At 39.5% G+C, this 26,200-nt stretch overlaps 1 protein-coding gene across 11 annotated transcripts in view; it reads left to right on the top strand.

The window, feature by feature from the left end:
- LOC140738806 (SRSF protein kinase 2-like) overlaps positions 1–26,200 on the top strand; it is a 201,307-nt gene that overhangs the window by 154,177 nt on the left and 20,930 nt on the right. For all 11 annotated transcript variants that reach the window (XM_073066665.1, XM_073066663.1, XM_073066664.1 and 8 more), the window contains 5 exons: positions 2,425–2,662; positions 3,095–3,577; positions 18,442–18,542; positions 21,280–21,387; positions 23,048–23,117. In XM_073066665.1, the coding sequence (XP_072922766.1) occupies positions 2,425–2,662; positions 3,095–3,577; positions 18,442–18,542; positions 21,280–21,387; positions 23,048–23,117 (1,000 nt within the window). The remainder of the gene's footprint in view (positions 1–2,424; positions 2,663–3,094; positions 3,578–18,441; positions 18,543–21,279; positions 21,388–23,047; positions 23,118–26,200) is intronic.

Genomic DNA, 26,200 nt, shown 5'->3' with positions numbered 1-26,200 from the left:
CAAGGTAAAAATAAAATGCACCATGTTTACACAAACAGAACCAGTTCTTACATAGCCATACCATCCCCTCATGTTGATCCTCTGACCTAATCTCCAAAATGTTAATCCCGGCATACTGACCTCAGCTGAAAATGGAGAAACCAGTCAAGGGCCATCACTGTATGATCTTATGAGGAAATCTCTAAGCTTCAGAACCGTTTTGAACAGGCAGATGTTCAAGGAAGCCGCCACAAACAGAGAAGACACAGACCACAGACCTCGAAGAATATGCCTCTTCTTTCATTGGCTGCATGTGCAAGTGCATCCAAGACATTGGTACCTTGAGTGATAATCTCAGGGCCCCACCAGAAGTGCTGCTGAACACAGAGGTGCAGGCCCTACTTCACTGGGACACTAACTTCAAGTATAGTGATGGAACAGCTCTCAGAGTAGCCAGGAAAATCATTATCTTGGGCATCAAAAGAGCAAAGACCACTTATGCACAAAATATCAGGAATACCTCTCTGATAACAATGTGGCTGGGAATCGAGGGCTTTACTGACTATGCAAGGAAAAACAGCATCGACTGTACCAATGACACCTCCCTCCTATGCACATTTCAAGGCATGCAACACAGTGCCAGCCATGAAAGCTACCCCTCCCTTCCAGGTGAACACCCATTGTCTGTAATAGCAGCAGACGTGAAAAGGATTTGTAGGGAGTCAACTCTTGCAAGGCTGCTGGACTAGACAACACCCCAGATTGAATATTCAGAGTGGACACAGCCACTCACTGACATCTTCAAATCTTGTGCGCGCACTCCCACCCTCCCCCCTCCCCTTCCCCTCTCCCTCTCTCAAAATAATCGATTTCTGGGATATTGTATATAATTTGCGGGCGTCAGGGAGCCACTATCAATATGCAGGAGACTCCTGGAACTTCCGTGAGAGGTGGGATGTCTGCAATACTAAGAAAACAGTGGAGTATTAGAATTACTAAATTTTGGATAAGATGTTAAACTGAAAAAATGCCTGCTTCCTCCAATGTTTTCAAAATATCCAATAGTATTATTCAAGAAAAGGTGGGTAAGATGTCCTGGTGACCTTCCACAATATGATTAAATTAAATTATTTGATCATTTGTGGGATCTTGTTTTGCACAAATTGGTTTGCATGTTTCCCTGTATTATATCAGTTAAAGTACCAAAAAATGCATTAATTACATCCTGAAATTCAAAAAGGCACCAGATGTATTAAACTTATTGTATGTTATGACCTGGATGTAATTTTCAGGAGTAATAAAACACTGTGGCATTCACTCGAACTGCAATTTCATAAACAATTAAGTTAACATCATGTGCTCCACTTACTACTGTATTGTCTTTAAATTTCCCTTTGCACTTCAAGAAAATGATAAAGACAGAGAATCAAAGTTCAAAGTACATTTATTATCGAAGTATGTGTAAATTGTACAACCTTGAGATTTGTCTCCTTACAGGCAGCCACAAAACAAGAAACACAAAATAAACCTTATTTAAAAAAAGACCGACGAACACCCAATGCATGGAGAGAGAAAAAAAAATACAAATCATACAAACAGTAAAAGAAAGCAACAGCATTCAGAACGAAAGTGAGTCCATATTTACAAAGCCTGGAGCAGCTGGACCAGGCCCACAGCCTCTACCTCAGTTCAACGCACAGTGGAACAAAATGTTGCGGGGCTTGCAGACACAAAGCTCGGAGCATCTGGAGCAGACCCAGAGCAAACATCATGGAGCAGCGAGCAAGACCGTCCTGACCCTCGCATCTGTTCCTGACACCCTACCTTTTTAATCCACTTGGTTCTGCATTTAAATCATCCAGACATCGGGTAGTTCCTCACTCTTGGACCCAGGCCCTGACACTTGATACGCTCTGGGCCTGGACCCTGCCACCATATTCCGGCTTGTGCCCAACCTTTACAAATCAATCTGGCGCTTGGATCAATCAAACCTCACTCTCGGTTCAGTGGGCAGGCTTCAAAATTCCACCACTGCGCACACCACAACTCCGTCTCAACCACTGTCTCGACCTTGCTGTGACTCCTTCTCCTCGAACATGCCTTAACCTCACTCCAACTTTGCAATGCACCTGCTTGTGACCATCGAGTCAGCCTTGCCTTCACTCTCCTCTTCATTATTTTCAATGATGGTTTACCATAGTTTATTTTAGAGAAAAAATATTATCATCAGATATATAGTCTTGAATTCTTCTAGGCTCTTAACCTCACTGCATTTAATTTTCTATCTTCAGTAGAATTTACAGAAGCAGGGTGTCAGAAAGTGTTCAAAAATTTTAAGTAAAAACGTTTTTTAAATTTCATATCAAATTTTTATTTTTTAATGTTGCTATTTTTAGTATAATGTTCATTTCCTCTGTTTTAATGTGCAATTTCTGTATGTTTTAGGGAGGAAAGATGTCTAAAAACAAAAAGAAGAAGTTGAAAAAAAAGCAGAAGAGGCAGGCAGAACTTCTGGAGAAACGTATGCAAGAAATAGAAGAGCTGGAGAGAGAAGCAGAAAGGAAGAAGATGGAAGAGATTTTAACAACAGTTACAACAAATGACCAAGAAGGAGAGAAGGTAGTTGAGCTAAAGGAAACAGTGATAGATCCCGCGGTAGATGTGGAGCGACATAATGAGTGCAGTAAGTGTTCTCAGAAAAGACTTTTCTAAAAAAACCATGGCATTCCTAAACTTTGCAATGTTCTGTATGTATATAAAAGCAACATTCGTATTTTTCATTTTTAAACTTCAGTTTATGAATTTGTTTTGATCTCTATTTTTAGAAAAACATCTTGGGTTAACTTTGTATGACTCATTTCAAATTTCATAGACGTGAGTTTGAACTTTACATTAGTTAAGTTTATTAAACAGTACTTCTCTCCCACAAAATTGAACATCATTTTATTCATTTTGAAGATAAACTTTTTTTCTGATATTTCCACTCGCTTATTTTCTTATCCTTTAATCTTTTTGAGTCATTTTTGTTTGCATTATGTCTTATTTTTATTGGAGTTTGCTCCCTAGATCTATTTGTTTGATTTAACATGAACCTTTTATTTTATTAACTTGCTAGATGAAGTTGATGATCAGGAAGAAAAAGAAGATACAGAGAAAGAAAATGTGGGAAAAGATGAAGTAGAAAATACAGTTACCAGGACAGATACAAAATGTGATGAAACACTGAAAACAAATGGGCACATTGAAAATGGCCCATTTTTACTTGAGCCATTTTGTGATGAGGAAGAAGATGATGATGAGGAGGATGAGGATGATGATGAATGTCCCAATACAGAAGATAGTCCAGTTGATGGACCGAATACTGAGAATTTAACTTATAATAATCCTTATGGACAGTTTAATGGAGATGTACAAAATGGACAGAATAAGAGTGCAGAGTCTCAATTCTCTGAAATGTCTGAGTCTGTATTTTCCAAGCTTTTAGAATCTGCAGCTTGTGGATCAGATGGATCAACAGTGACGGAGCATGAAGACAGTAGTCCATCACAAGATAGGAGTAGAACTGTATCTGCATCCAGTACTGGAGATGTGCCAAAATGTGAGTATCCACATTATTTGTCTTTTTACAAAATTAATATAAAGGAGATACACTTATAATGTATTCTTAATGATGTCGCTGAATTTATTTAATATTCCAATTAATATGATATTTTTCAGTTTAACATGAAAAATTGATTTAACAGTAATAAACTGAAGAAGCCTAGGATTTGTGGACAGTGGTGAATTGACACTGCTGAGCACTGGCCACATAGAACCATCCATAAAAGTCAAGCAATTACTCAGTAACATTTTCAATCAGTATCAGAAAAATATAACTTGAAGTTCTAGGTAAAAATATTTTTCGTATGATAATATAATAACAGAATTATGTCTGATTATTGATATCATGTAACAAACAACTTAACCATGGTAATAAGAACACTGGCATATTGAGTTGAAAGAATCCTTATAAATTTCCCATAGATGACCTTTGAATTTTACAACCTTTTACAACCTTTGAATTCTTTTTGAAATGATGCAGAACTTAGATATTAGTTAGATGTTATTCTTTCAGCTCCAATTTATTTGCACCCCATATTGTTGGCAATATGAGAAGATAAAGTGGTGAAGGAGACCTTACAAATGCCTAATCAACACAATATCTCCAGAATCAATTAAAATTAAAGATTAAGCTGCATCCTGAATGATGGCAAATGAAATAGATGAGTTGGAGTCACCTTAGATAGAGGGAGAAATGGAGACAAAGAAGAATTAGATTTATGGTGAAAAACACAGTTAAAAGGAAATAATTTAAAAATACATTATTTAAACAAAAACTTTGTTAGAACAACCTACGACCTAAGGAATGAAACTATAAAAGTCAAATTAATCCTGAAATGTAATTGTGAGGTTGAGCAGCTGTTAATCGTGTAATAAGGTCTTGTGACATAAAATACGAACCCAATTTTGGCTAGTCTAATTTATATTTATGAAGCAACTTGACAAATTTCTGAATGTTCAGAAACAAAGTTATGGGAAAATCCAGTTTTTCACAAGATAGGCAGAGTAATGTAGTTCCAACTATTTATGACTATTATTTCTAAATTGCCTTGACATCAGTGAGACACAATCCCTGGCGTGACCTGCTGTCAATGTTACCTAATGACTAGCAACTTTACAGAATACTGTGAAAGTATTATAGTCTATAATCTTGGATTAATTTCTTAATTTTCCTGCATTTTATGCCGTGTAATTTGCTTGACTTTGAAACATAGTCCTGCTATTCTCTGTGTGAAATATAGAACTTTTCTTTGATTAGTCCTAAATTGTTATTTGTTTTCTCTTTTTGGGGTGGGAGGAATAAAATGGTCTCCCATGTCATGAGGTTGCCTTGATTAAATCAGCTTGTTAATGTTTCTTAAGCTGTTCATGAACATTGAGGTCATTTTATCTTTTTCAAAATGATCATGTGAAGGGAGGCATCAGGATGGAAAAGAAATTTCAGCAGCATGGTATTATGTCTTGCTGAGTTTGCTGTTGATTTGGGCTCCTCTACCCTCAGGAAACTGGTTCTATGGCACAGTGGAATGATCTTGTTCTTTTAATTTACCTGTTAATTGCCAGCCAGAAAATATTCTGAAATTTCAAAAGAATGGGAGGAGTTCTCATTGGAATTAAGTATTTGATTAAACCCATTACGTATATGTCAAACATTTTCAACATCTGTAGATCTGAAACATCAATCTCAGGCATCATTTTGGTGTATTGGCGGAATGAATACTATGTTCCCCCACATTCTAGATACTGATGTTGGGTCATCAATTTCAATTATTTTTCTCACTGTGGTATGTCAATATCCTCTGCTGGAATGTCGTAAATCTAGCAGTTTTTGCTAACATGGATTAAAATCAGTATGGGTTTCTTGCAAAGAAGTGAGAGCAGGAATTCCTTATTTCCGTGTAGAACATCGTTGTCACAGTAATAGATGGTAGAGTTGTCTATAGGCCAGCAAATAATAACATTGTAATGGCACAGGCAATAAACCAAGAAATATCTGATGAAAATAAGAATGGAATGGCAGTTGCCATGGGGGTATTTTAACACACGTAGATTGGTCGATTCTAATTGGTCAAGGCAGTCCCGAGGAGGACATCATGCAATGCATTTATGCCTGCTTTCTTTGACAGCATGTAATTAAACCAACAATAGATTTGGTCCTGTGCAGTGAGATGGGTAAAATTAGTGATCTTGTATTTTGGAAACGTCTTAAGAAGATTGATCACGGAATGATTGAATTTCTCATATTAATGGAGGGTGCAGTTCAATCTAAAACCAATGTATTGTGCTTAAGCAAGGGGAACAAAGGTGCTAAAAGTTGTCAAGCGTAGACTGAGAACACAGGCTATATGATGGGACAGTTGAACAGTGGAATACTGTCAAAGAGAAATTTCAATGCGCTTAACAAAAGTGTTCTAGTTAAAAGCAAGGACAGTAAATTGGGGGGATGGAAATGGCCTTGGATAAATAAAGAAATAAAGGAAGCCTTGAAAGCAAAAGCTCATGCATACAAAGTCGCCAAGAGTAGTGAGAAATTAGAAGATTGGGAAAACTTCGAAAAACAACAAAGAACCACTTAAAAAAAAAAGAAAAATATAGATTATGAAAGTAAACCAGCATGTAAAATATGAAAAAAACAGTATAAGTTTTTTATGATTATATAAAGCAGAAAAGGGTGTCCATTGGATGATGGAAAAATAGGAATTAATACAGAGTAATTTGGAAATGGCTGAGATTTTAAACATCTATTTTGTGTATGTCTTCATGATGGAGAGATGTTTATGGATGTGGTGGGAGGTGAGGACTTCAAAACAACCACCATCACTGAAGAGGTAGGCTTAAAGGTAGATAAATCCCTTGGCCCTGATGGAGTGCATCCCAGGGTACTGTGAGAAATGGCAGAAGTTCCAGCAGAGGTGCTTTTATGATAATTTACCTAAAATTCCCAGAATTATGGCCAGGGGATGTGTAGAGTCTGCAGAGAGGTACATGTAGGTTAAGTGGGTGGGCAAGGGTTTGGCAGATGGAGAACAATGTTGGTAAATGTGAGGTTATCCACTTCAGAAGGAAAAATAGAAGATCATGTTATTTAAATGGTGAAGATCGTGGCATGCCTTTGTGCAGAGGGACTTGGGAGTGCTTTTGTAGGAATCACAAAAGATTGGTTCGGAGTTGAAACAGGTTATCAAGAAGTTAAATGGAACAATGGTCTTCATTGCTAGAGGGATTGAATTTAAGAGCAGGGAGGATACATTGCAACTGTAATGGGTGCTGGTGAGGCTGCACCTGTATGGAATACTGCATGCAGTTCTGGTCCCCTTACCTGAGAAAATATAAACTAGCTTTGGAGGCACTGCAGAGGAGGTTCACCAATTTGCTTCCGGAGATGAGGTGGTTAGCCTATGAGGAGAGATTGAGTCACATAAGACTATGCTCACTGGAATTCAGAAGAATGAGAGGGAATCTTATGGCAACATATAAAATTATGGAAGGGTTAAACAGGGTAGAGGCAAGAAAGTTGCTGCCTTTAGTAAATGAGAATATAACTAGTTCAAGGTTAATTGTCATTCAACCACGCATGAATACCGCCAAACAAAACTGTTACTTTGGGGCCATGGTGAAAAACACAGTTCCAACAGTCATACATTCGGCCCTCCTTATCTGCAAGTTCCGCATGCGCAAATTCAACCAACCGCGAATCGAGAAAACCCAGAAGTGCTCTTCCAGCACTTGTTCGAGCATGTACAGACTTTTTATTTCTTGTCATTATTCCTTAAACGATGCAGTATAACTATTATTTTACATAGCATTTACATTGTATTAGGTATTATAAGTAATCTAGAGGGGGACGTCACGTGATGACGTAGGATCGAGAGGTGGAAATCAAGCTCTCCCGTAAAAAACCAGTAAAATGATGTTTAAGTGAAGAAAAGTTAGTAAATACTTTTTAAAAATTACTTATAAACTACTCAGGATTGTCTTAAGATATGTCTCCTAAACAGAAGCAGAAGAAAATTACTACTTTGAAGACAACACAAGTTGGAAAAGAATCAAGGCCGGCCGCCATGAAAGAGCCTCGGGCTCAAGTGCATTTTACCTTCGGCGATACAGAACAGGAAACTGCAGCAACATCAACCGTTTCCAAAAAAAAGAGCAACAGGAATTGCGCATGTGTGAAGGAAGGGGCATGCACAAACATGAGCAACCCAAACTACAAATCCCAGCTATGATCGGAACTGAAAGTGAAAGTGAATATGAGGTGGAATCAGATTTCTGGATAAATCAGACGAAGATGAAGAGACAAACAAAGAAGAGCAACAGGAAGAGGTTGGAGGTGATATTGGAGACATAAAAAAATCTTTGGTGCAAATAATGCATGAATTAAAAGCATTAAAAGTAATAAAAAGATATTAAAAATATGAAGATTGTGTTTGATAAAATGATGAAAAGATAGGACAAAATGGACAAGAAAATTAAAAACTTGTAAGAAATAACGGGAGACACCATTGATAGAGTGAATAAAATGGAAGATAATATTTCTGCCTGGACATCAGAAAGAAAACGGTTGTTGGAAAAATTTTAACAGACGAAATAATATTAAGATTGTTGGACTTAAAGAAGGTATAGAGGGAGAGAATCCAATAAATTTTTTTCAAAAATGGATTCCGGAAATTTTGGAAATGGAAGAAGGAATCCAGTTACCGTAGATTCCGGATTATAAGCTGCTACTTTTTTCCCACGCTTTGAACAGCTTTGAACACTGCGGCCTTTACTACGGTGTGGCTAATGCATGGTTTTTTTTCATGCCGCCAAAAACATTTTGTCTCGTAACAGTAGACCAATAAAATTGATGAGTAGTTCACAGAGGTCCAATGAAATTGTACGATAAATCAAGCGCACTTTCACAATTAAATTATTGTAAATCAGTCATTTGTACTCACCCTCATCAACATGGAAAACACTCGAAGAAAAGCATTGTGCTGCCTTTATGGCAGTTATTTAGTTTATAATATTTTCGCTTAGTAATTCATTTGTTAGTATTTTCTAGTTAAAGTTAGAAGTGTTTTAAGTATATTTGTTTTCTGTACTACATCCCGGGATGCTATGACGTCACATCCAGTTTCGCCGCGTCTTGTGGGGAAAATACCGGTTTGCGATAAACGGAAAGGAGGGGGCGAGCGCATTAGACCCGCACGAGAATGCTGCAAACATATGATGCAGCTTTTAAGTTAAAGGCGATCAATAACTTTTCCTGGTAGGCTGCAGTATATATTTTTTTTACCAGTCGTTAGGAGATATTGGAATGTTGTTCGTGCACTGTTCAGTAAAAAAGTATACGCAACGTAATTTGTGTGTTACCGATACGTATGTATATTTAAAAGTAGCCGTGTTACAGGCACGGTTCGAAAAAAAGCATTTGCAATATGTATTTGTTTATGTTACCATACGGATTTAATTAAAAGTTAAAAAATCCTCACGTGTAATATCTTTCTGTGTAAATATTTCATATTACAACGTGGGACACTTGCGGCTTAAAATCCGGTGCGGCTTGTACAAGTACAAAATCGATTTTCTTTCTAAAATTAGAGCCTGTGGCTTTTAATCAGGTGCGCTCTGTAGTCCGGAATCTACGGTAATTGAAATTGAAAGGGCTCACAGAGCCTTAAGATCAAGACCTCAAGTTGATCAAAACCCACGATCAATCTTGATAAAATGCTTACGATATCAAGATAAAGGAAAGATCCTGAAGGCAGCTGCCCAACGTGCTAGAAAGTGAAACGGGCCATTGATGATAGAAGGGAAAGCAGTTCTTTTCTATCCTGACATAAGTTATGACCTTTTGAAGAGAAAGAAGGAATTTAACCTAGCAAAAAAAGTTTTATGGGAAAATGGTTATAAATTTATGTTGCTCCACCCGGCAACCCTGATAATTTTTTGGGATGCTGGAAAAAGAAGATCTTTTACTGATTATTGGGATGCGGAAGAATTTGCACAAGAGCTCCCAAATATTCGCTAACCACAGCCAAAGATTTAAAAGTGAAACGGATTAAAGATGAAGACAGGGACAGTGAATGGAGTTGATGGATGTTTAAGGACAGAAGAATATTTAAATATATTCTTAATTATATGATACAGGGGGAGAAAGGTAAAAATTTGAGAAATATTAATCGAGAGTAGTGATATTATTTTTTCTTCTCTTATATATACTTTTTTATGTTACGGGGGAGCTGGGGGAACTTCGGATTGATTGCTACGGGATTCACGTGTGTAATCATGGTGATTGCCATGACCTACACAACGGAGGGGGGTAATGTTGCGTTTTTTCTTTATTCACAACATTAGTAGGGGGGTGTTTTGTTATTTTTTTTTTCTTTATAATCTATTTTTCTTTAATCTTTCTTTCTTTGCCTGGACAATCCGGGGGGGGGAGACACATAGCAACACGGAGAATTTTAAAAAGATTCCCCAAGGTACTATGAAAGTTAAAAAGTTAGGTATTACTATAGACTGGAGTAACCCTGTTAAAAATAATGACTAATTTACTGAATTTTTAAAGTTTTAATGTTAATGGGCCGGTGAAAAGAAAAATAATTCTAACATACATTAAGAAAATGAAAATAGATATAGTTTTTAGCTGCATTCCATTTGAAAAAATTACTTATAATTTAAGAGATAAATATGAAATATTTCTGAAAATTTGGCACCCTTATTTACAAAAGATAGGATTAAATATATAGGTGCTCCGAAGATAAAATTATTGGTTATTTGGGGAAAGAAATAAATATATATATTGTAGCGATGTGCTACACACAGCGCTGAAATAATGACACGCAGCTGGTAAGTCATTTCGAGACTAATTTATTCAAACTCCATGGCGCTGGCATTTAAATCCCTAGCGCCCGCCCCCTCTGGCGGAAATGACGTCAGATGCATTACCAAACTCTCCCCCCGCGCACTGGCTATTTGTGAGCCGGTTTGCCTGCGCAGAAAGTGGGTCGCCACATAACCCACCCCAGAACCGGCGATTCACCCCCCCAATGTCCACAGTCTGGATCAGCCTCTGTTTGGGAGGACTGCCTCTGCGCCATGGTGCCTGAACCTCGACCGGCTGCGCCAAGTCCACATGGGCTGGTTTGAGTAGGTCCACCGTGAAAACTTCTTTCCCCCCCCAACGTCCAGAACGTACGTGGACCCGTTGTTGTTGATCACCTTGAATGGCCCCTCGTACGGCCGCTGTAGCGGTGCCCGGTGTCCGCCCCTTCGTACAAACACAAACTTACAGTTCTGCAGGTCTTTGGGTACATGGGTCGGGGTCCGTCCGTGCTGTGAAGTCGGTATGGGGGTCAGGTTGCCGAGCCTTTCGCATAGCCTGTCCTGGACTGCTGCGGGTTCTTCCTCTTGCCCCCTTGGGGCTGGTATGAACTCTCCCGGGACGGCCAGGGGCGCGCCGTACACCAACTCGGCCGACGAGGCATACAGATCCTCTTTGGGCGTTGTACGAATTCCAAGCAGGACCCAGGGAAGCTCGTCCACCCAGTTAGGTCCTCTCAGGCGGGCCATGAGAGCCGACTTCAAATGACGGTGGAAGCGTTCCACCAGTCCATTCGACTGTGGGTGGTAGGCAGTTGTGTGGTGCAGCAGCGTTCCCAACAGGCTGGCCACAGCCGACCACAGGCTGGAGGTGAACTGGGTGCCTCTGTCGGAGGTAATGTGGGCCGGTACCCCGAAGCGTGCTACCCAGGTTGCGATCAGTGCTTGGGCGCAGGAATCGGCAGATGTGTCGGTGAGCGGGACTGCCTCTGGCCACCTCGTGAACCGGTCTACCATAGTTAGGAGGTACTGTGCTCCTCGGGACACTGGTAGGGGGCCCATGATATCCACGTGAATGTGGTCGATCCTCTGGTGGGTGGGTTCGAACTGCTGTGGCGGGGCTTTAGTGTGCTGCTGCACCTTGGCTGTTCGGCACTGCGTGCACGTTCTGGCCCATTCACTGACCTGCTTGCGAAGTCCGTGCCATGAGAACTTGCTGGAGACCAGCCGGACGGTTGTCCTGATAGATGGGTGCGCCAAACTGTGTATGGATTCGAAAACTCGCCGCCTCCAGGCTGCCGGGACGATGAGGCGAGGTTGGCCGGTAGCCACATTGCACAGGAGGGTCTTATCACCTGGGCTTACGAGAAAGTCCTGCAGCTGCAAACCCGAGACTGTGGTCCTGTAGCTGGGCATCTCGTCATCTACCTGCTGCGCCTCCGCCAGTGCTGCATAGTCCACCCCCAGGGACAGAGCCTGGACAGCTGGTCTGGAGAGTGCGTCCGCCACGATGTTGTCCTTTCCCAAGACATGCTGGATGTCCGTCGTGTACTCGGAGATGTAGGAAAGATGTCGCTGCTGGCGAGCCGACCAGGGATCGGACACCTTCGTGAACGCGAAGGTCAACGGTTTGTGGTCCGTGAACGCGGCAAACGGCCTGCCTTCCAAGAAGTACCTGAAAAGCCGGATTGCCAGATACAATGCCAACAGCTCCCGGTCGAAAGCGCTGTACTTGAGTTCGGGTGGTCGTAGGTGCTTGCTGAAGAACGCCAGGGGTTGCCAGCGCCCCTCGATGAGCTGCTCCAGCACCCCACCGACTGCTGTGTCGGATGCGTCCACCGTGAGGGCGGTCAGAACGTCCGTTCTGGGGTGCACCAGCATCGCAGCATCTGCCAAGGCTTCCTTGGCTTTAACGAAAGCGGCCGTGGCCTCCTCGTCCTAAGTAATGTCCTTGCCTTTACCCGACATCAGGGTGTACAAAGGGCGCATGATACGGTCTGCTGAGGGGAGGAAACGGTGGTAGAAGTTCACCATACCAACGAACTCCTGCAGGCCTTTGACCGTTTTGGGCCGGGCAAAGTGGCGGATCGCGTCTGCCTTGGCGGGCAGAGGTGTTGCCCCATCTTTGGTAATCCTGTGGCCCAGGAAGTCGATGGTATCGAGACCGAACTGGCATTTGGCCGGGTTGATCGTGAGGCCGAAATCACTCAGGCGGGAGTAGAGCTGGCGGAGGTGGGACAGATGCTCCTGACGACAACTGCTGGCTATAAGGATGTCGTCCAAATAGATGAACGCAAAGTTCTGGTCACGTCCCACCGCGTCCATTAGCCGCTGGAACGTCTGTGTGGCATTCTTCAGGCCAAACGGCATTCGGAGGAACTCGAACAGGCCGAACGGGGTGATGAGTGCTGTTTTGGGGATGTCTTCAGGGTGCACCGGGATTTGATGGTATCCCCGGACGAGGTCTACTTTGGAAAAGATTCTTGCCCGTGCAGGTTTGCTGCAAAGTCCTGTATGTGCGGCACGGGGTAGCGGTCTGGAGTGGTAGCCTCGTTCAGTCTGCGGTAGTCGCTGCATTGTCTCCAACCCCCGGCTGCTTTGGATACCATGTGCAGGGGGGAGGCCCATGGGCTGTCGGACCTCCATACGATCCCCAATTCCTCCATCCTCTTGAACTCCTCCTTCACCAGGTGGAACTTTTCCGGGGGGAGCCTTTGTGTGTGGGCATGGAGGGGTGGTCCCCGTGTCTGGGCATAGTTGCCATGAACTGCGGTGCCAGAATCGATGGAAAGTCCGCCAAGATTCCGGTGAATTCGTTGTCCGACAGCGTGATGGAGTCCAGGTGTGGGGCCGGCAACTTGGCTTCAACCAGGGAGAATGTCTGGAAAGTCTCGGCATGTACCAGTCTTTTCCCTTGCAAGTCGACCAGCAGGCTGTGAGCTCGCAAGAAGTCCGCCCCCAGGAGTGGTTGGGCCACCGCAGCCAGTGTGAAGTCCCACGTGAACCGGCTGGCGCCGAACTTCAGCTGCACTGTGCAGGTGCTGTAGGTCCGTATTGTGCTGCCGTTTGCGGCCCTCAGGGTGGGTCCTGGCTTCCTGTTGCGGGTGTTGTACCCCGTTGGGGGCAAGACGCTGATCTCCGCTCCGGTGTTGACCAAGAAGTGGCATCCCGACTGTTTGTCCCAGACGTACAAGAGGCTGTACTGGTGGCCAGCCGCCATAGTCATTAGCAGCAGCTGGCCCTGGCCCTTGCAGGGCAGGCGACAATGGCGGGCTTTTGTACCCCACTGCTGGTGGTAGAAACACCACTGTTCACTGGCCTCCTCGCTCCTGCCTCTGTGTTGTGTGCACCCCCTTGCCGGGCCTGGTCTGGTCTGCTGTTGGGCATGTGGCCTGGTAATCTGACAGACGGACGCCACGCTCTCCCTCTTAGCTTTCCACAGCACGTCTGCCCGGGCCACCACCTTCCAGGGGTTGCTGAAATCTGCGTCGGCCAGCAGCAGATGTATGTCCTCGGGCAGTCGCTTTAGGAACGCTTGCTCGAACATGAGGCAGGGCTTGTGTCCGTCAGCCAGGGACAGCATCTCGTTCATCAATGCTGACGGCAGTCTGTCTCCCAAACCGTCCAGGTGAAGCAGGCGGGCACCCCGCTCACGCCGTGAGAAGCCAAAGGTCCCAATGAGCAGCGCCTTGAATGCTTCATATTTGCCTTCTTCCGGGGGCGACTGTATGAAATCCACAATCTGGGCGGCCGTCTCCTGGTCAAGGGCGCTCACCACGTGGTAGTAACGCGTGGAATCAGAGGATATCTGCCGAATCTGGAACTGGGCTTCTGCTTGGCTAAACCACACGCGTGGTCGCAGTGTCCAGAAAGTCGGCGGTTTTAGCAAAACTGCGTGAACATATGAAGAGTCGGTCATCTTTGGTCCAAATCCCGTTTGGACCGTTGGGGTCACCAATGTAGCGATGTGCTACACACAGCGCTGAAATAACGACACACAGTTGGTAAGTTGTTTCGAGACTAGTTTATTCAAACTTCGTGGCACTGGCATTTAAATCCCTAGCGCCTGCCCTCTCCGGCGGAAATGACGTCAGAGGTGCATTACCAAAGTCTCCCCCCGCGCACTGGCTATTTGTGAGCCGGTTCGCCTGCGCAGAAAGTGGGTTGCCACAATACTAGATAGATAGATAGATACTTTATTCATCCCCATGGGGAAATTCAACATTTTTTTCCAATGTCCCATACAGTTATTGTAGCAAAACTAATTACATACAATACTTAACTCAGTAAAAATATGATATACATCTAAAATCACCCTCTCAAAAAGCATTAATAATAGCTTTTAAACAGTTCTTAAGTAGTTTACTTAAATACATTGAGTCCTAACCCCGGCACTTTAATATATCTTACTCCTGGCGGTTGAATTGTAAAGCCGAATGGCATTGGGGAGTATTGATCTCTTCATCCTGTCTGAGGAGCATTGCATCGATAGCAACCTGTCGCTGAAACTGCTTCTCTGTCTCTGGATGGTGCTATGTAGAGGATGTTCAGGGTTTTCCATAATTGACCGTAGCCTACTCAGCGCCCTTCGCTCTGCTACCGATGTTATACTCTCCAGTACTTTGCCCACGACAGAGCCCGCCTTCCTTACCAGCTTATTAAGTCGTGAGGCGTCCCTCTTCTTAATGCTGCCTCCCCAACACGCCACCACAAAGAAGAGGGCGCTCTCCACAACTGACCTATAGAACATCTTCAGCATCTCACTACAGACATTGAATGACGCCAACCTTCTAAGGAAGTACAGTCGACTCTGTGCCTTCCTGCACAAGGCATCTGTGTTGGCAGTCCAGTCTAGCTTCTCGTCTAACTGTGCTCCCAGATACTTGTAGGTCTTAACCTGCTCCACACATTCTCCATTAATGATCACTGGCTCCATATGAGGCCTAGATCTCCTAAAGTCCACCACCATCTCCTTGGTCTTGGTGATATTGAGACGCAGGTAGTTTGAGTTGCACCATATCACAAAGTCCTGTATCAGTTTCCTATACTCTTCCTCCTGTCCATTCCTGACACACCCCACTATGGCCGTGTCATCAGCGAACTTCTGCACATGGCAGGACTCCGAGTTATATTGGAAGTCTGATGTGTACAGGGTGAACAGGACCGGAGAGAGCACAGTCCCCTGCGGCGCTCCTGTGCTGCTGACCACCGTGTCAGACCTACAGTCTCCCAACCGCACATACTGAGGTCTATCTGTCAAGTACAATACTAAAGCTATTATGAACTCCATGGAGCATGTGAGAATCTTCTGGTTTCCAGGCATTCTTTCTTTTTTTTTCTCTTTTTACAGGGATATGTTGGGGGGAGGGGTTAAGGGGAGGGGAGAAGGGTTGATAATTCTTTTTTTCCTTCTGTAACCATTTGAAAATTCAATAAAAAAATTTTTATTTAAAAAAAACAATCTAGAGATGATTTAAAGTGTATGGGAGGATGTGCGTAGGTTACCGTGGAACGTGATTGAAAAAAATCTTAACTTCTCTTACTATGTAAGTCGGAACAGGTACATCCAGTATTATTTAGCGTCAGTTAGTCAAACGGTTCTCTTAGTATATACTATATATTTTACCTTTCTATGCATATAAAACACTTAAGAACGTATGTTTCAGCGCTGGGATCGGGAAGTTCCCAAGTTCGATCCCGTGACAACTTCCCAGCGCGCTGTCCTTCCGTGCCTGGTTGATGTGGAGGATCAAAAACCCAACACCCCAAAACCCAATAATTATACCACTCCGTTGCTTAGTAATAATTGTAGCTTTCATCGGGGCAGGGCCTTTCTCACTTAATTCTTTAAAATTGTTCTGATCGTTGACTGACATAGCCTAATGCTTTTCCAATGACCGATGGCGTTTCTCCTTTTTCCGATCGCTTTATCATTTCCACTTTATTTTCAATCATGATCATGTTTATTTTCGTGAACATAAACACTGGGGATTCTGAGCTTGGCCGCCAGGTCCTAATGTCCACCACACACTGAGACAGGTTAAGTAAGGTCTGGGGTTCTGCTGGGTCCTAAGGTCCACTGCATTGAGACAGGTTGAATAAGGGACTTGAGCATCTGCGTTTTTTGGTATCCGCAAGGGGTCCTGGAACCAATCCCTCGCAGATAAGGAGGGCCGACTGTACTTTAGTAGGGGAATTAAGAGTTATGGGAGAATAGGTCTGGTAGGTGAAGCTGAGTCCACAGGCAAATCAGCCATGAGATTATTGAGTGGCAGAACAGGCTCAATGGGTTAGATGGTTACTTCTGCTCCTTGGTTATTTCTTACGTCCTTAGAAGTTTGAGCTCAAGGTTGTGGAAGAGCAATATCTAGACTTCTTCACTTCCAGTCAATTGAGAGCCTGACTGCATTAGAATAAATTTTTATTCATTCATTTTCTTGCTTTTTATTCTTCTTGTTAAGGTGTTGCCAGAAGACTTCATTTGAATTCCTCATTTGTTTTTGGACAGTTCTTAGAATGGAAACTTTCTCCCTATTAATTGATTATCTCCTGCTAGGAGAAAGGTGGTTTAAAATACACAGTAGTTAATTTTTTCAAAAGCAAGAGTAGTTTTCAATGAAACTGATCTGTAAAAGACTTTGCTTTAGCTTATAATAATCAAAACCCTATGTTCATGATAAATTCCAAACTGTTAAATGAACCTCAAGTTTAAGAATTTCCATGGGTGACAGCCGAGGTTAGAAACATGCTGGCTTTTTAATCCTTTTATCACTAATAGAAGATTGGGAGTTATTTCAATTAATAAAGAAAGAAACTTGCATATTCAAAGTAGCATTTATCTACTGTAAACTGATTATCATATAAGGAAGCACCTTCTATGCAGACAAACAGAGGTGTTACTTGAATGTTCTGTCCTAAAAATTGCCACATGCACATTGAGGGATTATTTTGTGATATCTCCCCAGTACTTCAGAATCCACAAAGTACGCTGCAGATGCTGTGGTCAAATCAACACGTACAAACAAGCTGGATGAACTCAGCAGGTCTTTTGTTAGTATCTAGGTTGCATTTATGCCACTTAAGCGTCACTTCTATGACATTTATAGTGATTCTATGGGAACCTTATTTGTGGTGTTGAAATGTAACTTAGGACAAGATTTCAAATTCTGTTAAATATGGGAAATCTTTTCTTGATAGCTTACTTTTGATTGTAACACTGTTTTAAAGTCAATAATTAATAGTTGACATGTAAATTGATAATTTCCTCTGCAGGAATAAAATTTCACCAAAATTCACTTGTTATGTTGTTATGATTTATTTTTCACAGACTTATCAATGAAGATTTCTTGTTTTTCAGTCTTCCCATTGCAGCTCCATCTATAGATGACCTGTGGCTTCTGTGAGAAGGAAAGCAGTTGAGGAATTCTTCAATTGAACAGACTGAAACAGACAAATTAAACAACTGATAGAGTAGGAATTAAAATAGAAAACAGTAATTTTGTTTAAACCATTGTATAGGAAACGATGGAGATTGAGGGGCATTTAAACATGAGACAAATAATAGAGGAAATAAAATTAATGGTTAAAAAAGATCTGCGGCATTAATTTTCTTAGTCTTAAAAATGTAGAATATTATTTGTTTTTTAGTCCCAGATCTGTTTCACTAATTGTGATTTATTAAACTACTAAAAGCTCATTCATTCCTGATTTGATAGCTGCAAACTTTTTCATCTGTTTGTCTGCATTGATTCCATTTCATAGGTTGCATCATTACCATCTGTGGAAGACACAGAAACGAACAGATTTCCATATAATTCTGTGTCTAGACACCAGAACATAGTTTCTATTTTCCCTGCAGCCACAGCAGATACATAGAGAGTTACTATTAATAGTACTCCAAAATCTGGGATGTTACTTGTTGTTGAAGTTATTGTGCACTCACTGTTTGGAACTTGTTGTTTATGCAGATAATTGTAATTTAAATAATTTGTTTGACTTTTTCTTTGCACAGCAACTTTGATAACTCTAAAGATTCTAATTATTTCTGTTTTGCAGTAAAAATTCGTGCTGCAGATTTGTTGGTAAATCCACTTGATCCAAAAAATGCAGAGAAAATCAGAGTTAAAATTGCTGACCTGGGAAATGCTTGCTGGGTTGTAAGTACAATAATGCATGTTATCATGTTAATCATTTGGTACGGGACTGTTCACAAGATTCAGATTGGGTTTTATGATCAAGTAATTAAAAATCCTTTCTTTCTCAATCTTTTTTTATTAAGTTTTGAATAGATAAACATAACAATGATAATGATACAAAGATATTGGGATTACATTAATAACGGTTAACATATACAGAAACGGACTCCTAGTAACATGTGTAATCTAAGCCTCCCAATCTCTTAATAACTGAACATGAAAAAGATTCAAAAAAATTTTATACAGAAAAAATGCCCCCTAAGCTAAATAAGACACCAAAAAAAAACTAAACGAAGCTGGGCTGCCATGTTTTATCAGTTAAAATCATTATTTGTCATTAACTCAGCTCCTCTATACATGAACAAAAAGTTATTGAGAAGGATTCAGAAAAGGTCACCTTACTTCATATGAAAATGTTGAATGAATGGCCTCCATGTTTCTTCAAATTTAACCGAAGGGTCGATAGTGCCACTCCTAATTTTTTCTAAGTTTAAACATGTGATAGTTTGGGAAAACCATTGAAATGTAGTAGGGGGATTAGAATCTTTCCATTTAAAAGAAAATGGATTTTCTGGCTATTAATGTAACAAATGCAATCAAGCAGCAAGCTGAAGGGGATAATTGACAAGAGTCCATCACTGGTAATCCAACAATTGCAGTAATAGGATGAGGTTGTAAATCAATACACAAAACTACTGAAATAATATTAAAAATATTATAATGGCACGATGGGTGAACCTGGAGTGTGAGTCTGTACAGGAGTTCTCATTGGCTTCTATTTTAGGGGCCTTGCCTTCCTTTGCACTTACTAAACTGAATAAACAAATGACTAATCTAATAGCTAAACATACAGTACGAATATGGTTTCAATTTCGTAAACTTTTTGGATTTTAATAATTTTATCCTATCAAGTCTTATTATATCTGATTTTTTTCTTCCAACCATCCAGAACTGATCAAGCTTTTCTTTTATGGAAAACGAAGGGAATAACATGTTTTTGTGATTTATTCATGGATAACTGTCTCATGTCTTTTGAACGGTTGTCTAATTAATATAATTTGCCTAGATCACATTTTTTCAGATATTTATAGATTAGAAACTTTTTGAATATTATTTTACCTACTTTTCCCAATACCACATCAAACTGAAATTACAGAAAATAATTTAGGTTTAAACCTCTATCAGAAGAGTTTAATAGCAATTATTTATGATCTGATTATGAAAATATGTCTAGGTACGTCTGATAAAATTAAGAATGAATGGGAAAGAGAACTTCAGGTATCTTTACCTATAGAGAAATGGGAGAAAATTCTCCAACTAGTTAACACTTTTTCAATGTGTGCTACACACGCTTTGATACAATTTAAGGTGGTTCATAGGGCCCATATGTCTAAGGATAAGTTAGCTCGTTTTTATTGCCATATAAATTCTGTCTGTAACAGATGTAATTCTGAGGTAGCTTCCTTGACACATAAGTTCTGGTCTTGTCCTCCTTTGGAAAAATATTGGAAAGACATTTTTGACATTATTTCAGTAATTAAAAATCCTAAGAAATTATATTTTATGGAAATGTAATTAATTTTATTGTAGTCCTGTCTTTCAGCCAAATTACTTGAGTTTAGAATTGAAGTAGGGCTGGTTAATATACTGAATAATGGTAGTATTAGTTCATTTTTGGAATGTTAGCTCAAGTCCAGTTTAAGCTAGAGAGACTAAACTTGCTTGTTAAGAAGGAGATGCACAAGCTTGAAGACCTGCATTTAATGATTTAAGAACAGCTTTTTCCCCTTTTTCATCAGATTTCTGAATTGCCTGTGAACCTATGAATATTACTTCATTATGTTTATTAGCACAATTTATTTACTTTGTAATTTATAATAATTTTATATCTTTGCATTGTACTGCTGCTGCAAAACAGCAAGTCAGATAAGTCAGTGATAAAAATTCTGATTCTGAGCTCAAAAATAAGTATAAATTGGCATTAACCTGGCCATCCCAATCAGTCTCTAAAGAGAAAAGATTTCTTCCTGTGTTGGTTGATCATCTGAGATTGGATCAAGCCACTTTGCCAGAAGGAGCACTGAAAGCAGCCACGTGCTACTGGCATTTAGTGCTATAATTACTATCACGTAATATAAGTATCTCCCTATGCTGTATTTGCACAGTTCAAAATAAATGGAAAGAAAATAAGCTATTTTCCAAAGACAGTTGCTTCCAAGAGGTTTTGAAAGGAGTTGAGCAAAGGAAGTTAGTGATATTAATGCTGTTTCTGAAACCAAACTCCTCTTATGAATCAAAAAGGATTAGTAAATGAAAATTGTAATTTTGCTAAGATAACTATGCAATTATGTTTATTCTTTTAGCAAAATGTTAAATTTGAAATAGTGAAATGAGGTTAAACTAATGTTAGGTTTTAAGAGGCCAAACCAAATAGTATGCTTTGTTCTGTTATAAAACTTGTTTTGAAAAGTTGAGATAAAACTCTCAAAAATCGTCTCCAAAATCTATATGAAGGTGATAGGCTTGATCTCTTTGCAGTTTCATCATTCAGTTTTCATTGTCAATAAATATTATATTTGCTTTCCAATTTTGAATCCCCTATTTGATTTTTTACGACCGGTTTATTTATCATGAATTTTGTAAGACAAAACAAGCAATCTATGCTTGTGTAGAAAATAACTTTAAAAATTAATTGCAGCACAAGCATTTTACAGAAGATATCCAGACACGACAGTATCGATCAATAGAAGTTCTAATTGGTGCTGGGTACAGTACACCTGCAGATGTATGGAGTACAGCTTGTATGGTAAGCTTATTATTTTGAAATTTAAATAGTTCTTTCAAAATTGCATAATGTATTGCTTCTTCAAAACCACACTTAGGTTAAATTTTGCTACATTCATTTATATGAATGATGAAACATTTAAATAAATTCTTGGCGCTTAATATTTCAAGATGTTGTGTTTTTCTTAACTTGATAAACTTGCACATGTATTTACTTATCAATCTCATGTACATCAAGACATACAGTGAAATGTGTTAGTTGTGTTAACAATAAACATAACCTAAGGATGTGCTGGGGATAGCCTGCAAGTGTCACTAGACATTCCAGCACTGACGTATGGTAGCATGTTTAGCAGAACAAAACAAGCAACAGAAGCGAAAAGTTCTTTGGTCCCTGGATTTTGTTGTGAACAGGGAAGTGATAGCACTAGATCCTGACCTCAAGGAAAGCTAGCCAAAAGAAAACAAAAATCTGGCAGTTTTCTGGTGCTGATTTACTGATGTCTACTGATGTTTACTGATTTATCTGATGTCAGTTGATGTTACAGTCTGACACAGAATCATTAATGTTTAGTAGTAACAGTGATGGACATTTAATCTAAAGAATTTTCAAGGACTGGAGACTATAAGTCATAAGTTTTAAGCTATATTTTGAATACTTAACAGAACAGAAATGATTGAATATTCCATGTGTTATTAAGTTGGAATTATCCATAAACTTAAAAAATAATTAAATTTTAACATACTTAACTAATAGAATGACAATCCAACATTCAAAATTTGGGGTTAAAGATATTATTAAACAGTGTTTGTGGATTAGCATACTCTTAGTCTAAGAGCACTTGCACTTAGTCTAAGAAAAGCACATTTACGGGGAATTTTTAAGAATTTTACAGTAAAAAAATGTTTTTTTGAAGTTCTTCCAGTTCATTTTTTCCTGCTTATTACATGAAACAGTATTCTGTATGACAGAGTATGAAAACACTGAAAAAAATATCTACCTCTGACATCTCCCCTAAACTTTCCTCCACTCACCTTAAAAGGTTTTCCTCTGGTATTAGCAATTGGCACCCTGGGGAAAAAGGTGCTGGCTGTCCACTCTTTCAATGCTGAAAATTGTCCTATACACCAGTATCAAGTTGCGTCTCATCCTCATTTGTTCCAAAGAAAAAATCAATACCTCACTCAACTTTTCTTCATATAATATGTTCCCTAATCCTGGCAGCATCTTGGCAAATCAACTGCAGAATCCATCCTTGTGTATTAGGTTGGTTTAGTATAGTGTTTCCCAACCTTCTTTAGCCCAATGCCTTCCTAAAGCTCTTTCTGCGATAGCAAGCCTGGGTGAGTATGTCGTTGTGAAATTTATTATTCACATTGGTTGCCACTGTATTTACATAATAGTGTGGCTGCATTTCAAAATTTGATGTGAAGTTTTTTTGAAAGCCCCAAGGATATATTAAAGGGCAAAATAATTCTGTCTGTTTGATCTTCCTTTAGCTATAATATCACACTGGATTTATTTGGCTACTTGCAGAAGTAAATAATTAGTAAGGTATTCATAAAGTAACTGCAAATATTTTACTAAATACTTTTTAAGTATTTCAAAAGTTGATAAAGTGCATCTTTGAATGAATAGTTACTGATTATACGTGTTATATTTTTACTTTATCCTTCAAAAGGCCTTTGAACTTGCAACTGGAGATTATTTATTTGAACCTCATTCTGGTGAAGATTATTCAAGGGATGAAGGTGAGTAATATGAACATATTAAACGTGAATATTTTAATTTAATTTACTTTGCTCTGAATGTTCCTGGCTTATGATTTCACCACCAAATATAATTTCATTTTCTAATTCTCAACTTCATTTATTTTTCACTTCTATACGTTTTTATTCCTGAATTATTATTTAAAATGTGTTGATTTAATTTGTGACCAGCTACTAAAACTATTACTGCTTGAATGTGTATTTTGGGTTGTTGCTTAAGATTTGTGAATTGATGAACGGTTGTTCCTGTGAATAATTAAATGATGGTCACAGTTTATTCATTGATATACAGATATGAATTATTAAAGAGTAGACATTTTACTTGTATTGAACACAATAATAAACCAAGGAAGGAGAAGAATTGTGAGGAATTGATGATTTCTTTAGCATTACTAAAACAGAAATATTCTTAAATTAATGATTTTCCCCTGAATTTTCAATAAAAAGATTATTGCTTCAGATTCCACACACAAGGAGGCATTCAGTGTTTGTGTAGGAGTGGGTGGAGGGTTTGTGGGCATATAAACCACTTGTTATTCTAACCCAGGAAATGTCACATTGATCTAATGTGGGTTCCCATTGGATATGTTACATTGTCCCTGCATATCAGACAATGCTGCCAGGGAGCTGGCAGACTGCTAACTTGATGCCAATTAGAAAAGAGGGATAAATTTAAAGATCAGTTAGCATAACACTTGTAAGAATTTTTTTATTACAGAAAAAAAATTTGTAAACTATATATCTAAATAGTGTTAATTTCAAACGAGAAGGCCATGCTTGACCAAGCTTATTCAAGAGTAAAGAGACAAAATACGAAAGTAAAGTGATGCTGGTAATTTATATGAACTTTCAGTAGATTCTTGATTGCATCAGCATGTTACAGTGACAGAGGAAAGTAATAGTAAGCTGGCTGCATAGCAGTAATCAATAAGTGTTAACAGTTTCTAGAAATGGCTGAACATGGGAAGTGGAGTTTATGGTTTCTAACTCCAAAACATAAAATTAATTGGAAAAAAATACATGGAGAGACTAGGGAAATGTGTACATTTCATTTCTTTAGTTTAAAGATACATATTTATGCTGTGGTGGCTTGATGATGTATGCCATTCACATACTTTTACATGTAACTTGTAATGAATTATTTAAACAATGCTTAATCAAACAATATATTTACAATATTACTGAAATATTAAATACGTTATAGTGACAGAGGATAAGTAAAAGCAAGCTGGCTGCATAGCAGAAATCGATAAATGTTAACAGTTTCTAAAACAGGCAGAACATAGTAAGTGGTGTTCAGCAAGACTTAGTGCTGGGAAGACTGTTCTTCACTATTTGCATAAATAATATTTGGGACTCAAGTCCAACTTCAAGATTTATGGAGAACAATTTAGTTCATTCAAATACTGTGACCGAGTATATGGCAATTATAATGTTAATAGTTAGCTAATAAGTTTCAGAATAGATGTGTGAGGTCAGTGAAAGTGACAATGCAGACTTCTTCAAACAACGCTGGTGGCAGAGCCTTTGAACAGTTTTAAAACAGAAATTAAGTATTTTTATGCACTTAGCTATCTTAGGAAGTGGAGTGGGGCGGGGGTGGATGGATGGATTTGAAGTCAGATCAATCGTGATCACATGGAATGGCAGTCAAACTACAGGGCTGAGTGATCTGCTGCTGCTCCAAATTTGTATGTTTGATTATGTGTTCATTTGTAAAACTACAAAAACAATGCGAGGTCTTAAATTCATTTTCAAAGAGGTGGAGTTGAAAAGTAATGTTAGATATTATTAAACTCATTCCGTATTAAAAATACTGAACACAATTCTGTCTTCCATTGTAAGAGAGCCAAATTGGTGTGGGAAAGGACACATCCAGGGATGGTGATGTAAGGTTCTGGACATTGCCTTAAAGTTGTGATTCCATATGTGTGATAGTATCAGCCTGTTGCTTGACTAAAACTGGAAAAGTAGTTTTAAAGATTAGACTCAAGATATTACTGGGAGGGTGTTTATTCAGTGTTGTTGTTCTTAATGTTGTTTATTCATTGCTGTTTGATTTAATCCCATCAGATCTCTATCATTTTGATGCTGCATTTTTAAAAGCTTACCAGGACATTTTATAACTTGAACATATGGGGAAAAAATAATTGAACCAACATTTATTATTCAACCTTAAATTTGCTCTTTGAATTGAGTAGCTTGGTCAAACATTTTTGAGAGCTATTAAAAGTTAGTGACATTGTTCTGGATCTCGGAGAGTCAGACTAGATGAGGAAAGCAGGTAGCCTTCACCAAAGACATGAGTAAATTAGATGAGGTATAATGACAATCTAGTAGTTAGGTGGTCACCAAATATCATACTGGTGCTTTTCAGTACAGTGTCATGGAACTCTTTTTCATGACTTGATCTCTAGATTAATAGTAACATATTAGCAAATTGTAGCATATTCTAAATCAAGGAAGTTTTGAGAGGTTAAATATGAAGATAATGCTGTTAACTGTGGGGAGGACAAAATTAATGACCGTTCATGTCAGATGCAAGTTTATTGGGGTATCTGTGAGAAAATTCAAGTCATGGAGCACTACAGCACAGAAACATTCCCTTTGGTTCATCTACTCTGTGTCAACCTGTTATTCTGCGTAGTCCCATCTGCACTTACCCAGACTATATTCCTCTGTAGCCCTCCCATCCATGTACTTATCCACACTTCTTTTAAATGTTGAAATTGAACCCACATCCATCACTTCCACTTGGCAGCTCATTTCATACTCTCATCACCCTCTGAGTGAAGTCATTTCCCCTTAAACATATGGTTTTTCACCCTTAACAAATGACCTTTAGTTCTAATCTCATCCAACCTCAGTTGAAAAAGCCTCCTTGCACTTAATCCAATCTATACCCTTCATAATTCTGTATGCCTCTGTAGGATAATGTAATGGGTGACAGATGACACATATTGTTCATAATAGAAACTGTTCTACATAATTCACAAACTCAGTCATTGAGTTGTTACGTTCACTTTAAGAGATGGAGTCTAACGTAATGACATCAGTTTTTGGTC

This window comes from Hemitrygon akajei, chromosome 14, assembly GCF_048418815.1.
Source record: "Hemitrygon akajei chromosome 14, sHemAka1.3, whole genome shotgun sequence".
NCBI classification, from domain to species: domain Eukaryota; kingdom Metazoa; phylum Chordata; class Chondrichthyes; order Myliobatiformes; family Dasyatidae; genus Hemitrygon; species Hemitrygon akajei.
Note: the sequence above shows the minus strand (reverse complement) of the source record. Positions and strands in the feature narration are given on the sequence as shown.